Source organism: Tuber melanosporum (genome assembly GCF_000151645.1).
Source record: "Tuber melanosporum whole genome shotgun sequence assembly, scaffold_223, strain Mel28".
NCBI lineage: Eukaryota > Fungi > Ascomycota > Pezizomycetes > Pezizales > Tuberaceae > Tuber > Tuber melanosporum.
This window is the reverse complement of record NW_003298890.1, coordinates 1-4982: the sequence shown is the minus strand read 5'-3', so window position 1 is coordinate 4982 and position 4982 is coordinate 1. Positions and strand designations below refer to the sequence as shown.

Sequence of the window (4982 nt, the reverse complement as noted above, 5' to 3'; positions counted from 1 at the left end):
ATAGGGAGATTCAACAAACAGGTCGAACAAAATTTTTACTTTTCTTGACTAGTCAAGTACTCATACTTAAGTAGAATTTTTATCTAAGTATCATCCTAGCAGTGTCCACAGGTGTCATCAATAGGTGTCTAGAGGCGTCAATGGTCGTCCGACGTCACTAGTCGTCATCTTTGTCATCTGGACAACCATGGCATCATCCTGTCCTGGACGAGGATGACAACCGTCAGACTGGATTGCTGGAAGCACTGCTTCTAATACAATACTTGAATTATAACATATAAGTAACCAGAATTATATTAACCTATTTTTTTTCCAATTACCTTTTTCTCTCTTTTAATCTCGTAGTCATTATTACTCTTTTATCTTTCTTCTTATTATATTTTTAATATCCTCATACTTAGTAACCAGTTTACAGTTTAATGTAATTCTATTTTCAATTCTTATTTATAATATTCAATTTATAACTGCCAAGTAATATAGATAAGTATGCGTTGGCCTTGACCTGTTCTTTTATTTCATTCTGATTCTTCTCGTATAGCTACACCTTTAATAACTCAAGCTTAACTTGATATTGTTTGCCCAAGTTTTTTGTTTTATAATCATTTCTCATCAGTCGATTTCTTGTTACCATCACCCACTGCCCCCCCCCCCTCTGCACACCAACCAAGCCCCAATCCCTGATCACGGATCTAAATGCTTTTTATTGTATGATATCATACTCGTATCGTACACCCCAACCCTAAATTTCTTACGAGTGGGCTGTCCCTCTCTGCCTTCACTTTTCCCATCATTATTTTGATAAAATTCGATAAAATCGACTTTCCAACGCCCCATGTTACCCGGCTCTTAACCACCTGCAGGGCATTAAGAGTGAAGAGAAAACAGAAAAATCCATAGACCTTACCATCGAACATCACAATGGCTTCGGTATACAAGTCCGTGTCGAAAAGCGGCACAAAACCCTCCTCATCCGAGGGATCGGATAAGAAGAATAAACAAAGAGTTCTAATCTTGACCTCCCGCGGTGTCACATACCGGTTTGTCTCTCTTTCAACCCCCCACCCTTCACTGTAATCCTCCACCATGATGTCTAATGAAAGTGAGATTTAGTCACCGACACCTTCTCAACGACCTAGTAGCAATGCTCCCACACAGCCGCAAGGACGCAAAACTGGATACGAAATCAAAACTCTACCACCTGAACGAGATTGCCGACCTCTACAACTGCAATAACATCCTCTTCTTCGAAGCGCGAAAACGTCAAGATCTCTACGTATGGCTGAGCAAAGCGCCCAATGGGCCTTGCGTCAAGATGCATCTTCAAAACCGTTTGCCCTCCCCCCTCCGAGCCCCTTTGCATATCGACTTCAGTAAACTAATGGCAGATTGGAAAAAAAAATAGTGCACACAATGGAAGAACTCAACTTCACCGGCAACGCCCTCAAAGGCTCCCGCCCGCTTCTCAGCTTCGACGCAACCTTCGACGCAACCCCCGCTATGCAGCTGATAAAAGAGATGCTTCACCACACCTTTGGGGTCCCCAAGGGTGCACGAAAAAGCAAGCCATTCACGGACCATGTGATAAGTTTCACCATCGCGGATGGAAAGATCTGGTTCAGGAACTACCAGATTTCTGAGGCGGAAGTGGCTAAGAACGTCGATCCCGTTGCTCCAAAGAGTAAGGCTGTTGAGACGGAGCTCTCGTTGGTGGAGATTGGCCCGAGATTCGTTATGACGCCGATAGTTATCCTGGAAGGGTCGTTCGGTGGGCCTGTCATTTACGAGAACAAGGAATTTGTGTCGCCCAATGCTCTCAGGGCGGATATCAGGAATCGGAAGGCGGAGCAGTATCATGCTAGGACGCTAGAGAAGACGAAAAGGGAGGTTAAAATGAAGGCATTGGGGATTGAGGAGGGTAGGGAGAAGGGGGAGCTTGATGACGATGTATTGTTCACTTAAGCTAGCGGAAGAAAATTAATGTATTATAGATGCCGTAATAGAGAACATGTTTCCTCCCTAAAAGAACATGACCAGCCCGTAATATATCATCTCCGCCCATTATCTGCCCCTCTTCCAGCACCCACCTTTGTGCTCCCGTACCCATCTCTCCCCTACCACTCCCTCACCCACCGGCAACCCCCTCCTCCCTCTTCTTCCACTCAACAGAACACCACTTCCCAAAGACCCCCGCAACATTTGTACTTCTCTCACCACCAACTAAAATCGGCACCTCAGCGCCCCACCACTCCACCCCATCCCCATCCCCACCCTCACTACCCCCTCCATCACCCCCACCCTCTCCATCCTCCTCAACAACCCCCTCCCCAAAAACCCATCCACACCCCGCGATCTCCACCACCGCCGCAATCGCCCTGCCAATCCCTCCAGCGCACCACTCCGTGCTCCCCGCCACCCAGTGCGCCCGGACAAGTCCCCACACGGCCAAAACCCCAATCTCCTCCCGGCCCTTATCCAGCAGACTCGCGACCGTGGCGCGGAACAGCGACGGCGTCGGCGCGAACGCGACAAGCACGTTGCGCGCAGCAGAGATGGTCCGGAGTGTTCGCGGAAGGCGCGGGAGCGGATGTGGATGCGGGGGAAGGCAGAGGATCAGGGATATGCGGGAGTGGGGATATGTCGTTAGCAGGTGGGTCACAAAGGTTGCGGGCGAGGCGTGGGTTTTCGCGTGATTGGGGTGCGTGGACATTCTGCTGGTTTGATGGGGGGGCGAGTATCATATCATAAATACATGCGCTGGGGTGTATCATATCATACTATATGAGGTCGCAGGTTGTGTAAGAGTGCAGTGCTGTTCTTGTCGGGGTAGGGTCGTTGTGGTGTCTCTAGCTCGGGGAATGCATTATCCTGGGCAAAAACCTAATCCATCGCGAGCCCTGAGAGTTATTCGATAGCGTTCTGTGTCCACCGCCGATCACTCGTACATGGGCCAACCAGCGTTGTTGCCACCGGAGACTGCCATCCAGGCACTCAGATACCTAATCTGATGAGACAATGCTGAGCCATACGAGTACGGTAACGTGAGAAGTGGAGCCTTAGTTGGCTACTATATGCATATAATGAATACCGGTAGTTGATATGTACTAAATTTATCATTCACGACCCGCTGGTGCTCAAGCTTGCTTACTAATACAGTCTTCAATTCCATTGAGAATGACACAATTAAAACAAGCTTCAACTCATACCCTAAAATAGCCCTCAAAGTATTTGTCTGGTTGATGCGTTCCCGAATGTTCACCACCCACAAAGGCTTTTCTGTATCATACCTATCTGCTATCCTACATTTAACCCGCTGTGCGATAACTGTCCGCAAAACCCTCCATTTTTCCTTGCACTGTGCTTTTCGGTACGCACCTGTGCTTGGTTTGGTCAGTCCTTGGTCATAGCTTTCATATCATACCCGGTAAAGTACAGCAGAATATGATACCAGCACACTACCGCACACAAAATCCGACCACCACACAACGACGACACCGCCGGCCTGAGCCAGTTCAAGGCGGACGTTTGCATAGAATTCAAGAGCAACGCAACGGATTTGGCTGTGAAGGTGGGGTCTTAATTACCGTATTCCCCTCCCTTGAGAGTTTTCCATTGTTGTTATCATTATTATTCTGGGTATCATACTTGGTATCTCTGGGCCGCATGCATAAGCAGGGGCGAGACCGCAGGCGAGTGAGGCAACCCTTGCGACGGGCGATTTTATTCGGAATGTGTTTCGTCGCTCGTGAAACATTACCGTGTTCCTATTGATTTTCTCACAGCCCACGAATCCCAGTTTGCGCGCAAATGCAAGCATCTTGGGAAACTACGAGTGTGTCTTATCCAACTCGAGCAGAATCATACCCTGCGATGCGGAGAGTTAGTTTCCAAGTCATTTCTATCCTCAAAGCCATTTCTGATGCCGTAATGAGGGCCTTTGTTGTGACTAGCCTGTTGTTTTCCATCTGCCCATCGTAATGAAGACGCTTTCCCCATATGCTTATCACCACAAGGGGAAATAAATTACGAAACAATGCCCTGCAAAATTGCCCTTCCCGCTCCCATCAAGGCGGTTCCTATTCCGAAAGTGGGAAACTTCCACCCAAGACTGTCAACCTCGGCCTCGATCCTGATCATTGGTGGTGCTGATAATATTACTCATCCGCTCAGCCAAGGTTCTAGTGCGAGTTTGGGCTTAGTCTGTTTCGCCTTGAGAACTCTTCATTTGGTCATCTTATCGCGGGAAAGCTACCGGTATGAGTACAGTACGAGTACAGTAGACTTTGCGTCAGGGGGGGGCTGCTGCACTAGGCACCTCGTCCGTTCTGCTCACTTACCACGCCGGCCAGTATCCAGACGAGACGCCATGGACAGAGAAAACTTGCCTGAGCCTAGCTGAGCCATGGACAGCGGCATGCATGGGAAGAACCCTTGAAGTAAGAATCTCCGAGTAGTAAAAGGGAGCATGATGAAGTGTCGAAGCTCCAGTCGATGATATTTGCCGCTTCGGTATCGTGTGCCCATAGATACCGTATTTTTGCTTGGTTGTAGGAGGGTTGTGATTATTGGAGGAAGCTTAAGGTAGACTACAGCACAATAGTCGTCTCACCGATTTCAGCAGATTTCGGATACGAGAAGAGCATGAAGCAATGATGATGGCATGCCAAGGAAAAGATGCCGTACTTGTATCAGACACCATAATGACATAATCGGGCAGATATTATTGTGATAGGCCACCGTACCCGTATGTGCTCGAGTACTCGAGTATTAGTACTGAGTACTCATGTACTTGTACATACCGGTACGAGCTTGCACCCCCATTTTCAAATGGTCTCACAGTGCGGACAATAGGTGGAAAGTCGGATAGGAATAATGCAGGCGGCCTCACGTCCTTCGCGGAATTCCATGCTAAGCGCTGGCCACCTTGTGAAGGCTGCTCCAGGGGAAGAATGGCGCAACGGGTAATCTCGTGAGGGATAATTGTA

The 4982-nt window shown here is 48.3% G+C and overlaps 2 protein-coding genes; one reads left to right on the top strand and one right to left on the bottom strand.

Annotated features, from left to right (window-relative positions):
• Positions 1-918: 918 nt before the first annotated feature.
• On the top strand, positions 919-2022 carry GSTUM_00000788001 (ribosome biogenesis protein BRX1; the record flags this gene model as incomplete). XM_002838108.2 has 3 exons in its annotated part: positions 919-1037; positions 1111-1328; positions 1403-2022. 3 exons carry the CDS (start codon positions 919-921, stop codon positions 1957-1959), a joined length of 894 nt encoding a protein of 297 aa, XP_002838154.1. The 3' UTR covers positions 1960-2022.
• A 100-nt stretch (positions 2023-2122) lies between these two features.
• GSTUM_00000787001 (uncharacterized protein) lies at positions 2123-2837 on the bottom strand (the record flags this gene model as incomplete). XM_002838107.2 has 1 exon in its annotated part: positions 2123-2837. The coding sequence occupies exon 1, from the start codon at positions 2705-2707 to the stop codon at positions 2123-2125; it is 585 nt and encodes a 194-aa protein (XP_002838153.1). The 5' UTR covers positions 2708-2837.
• Positions 2838-4982: the final 2145 nt, after the last annotated feature.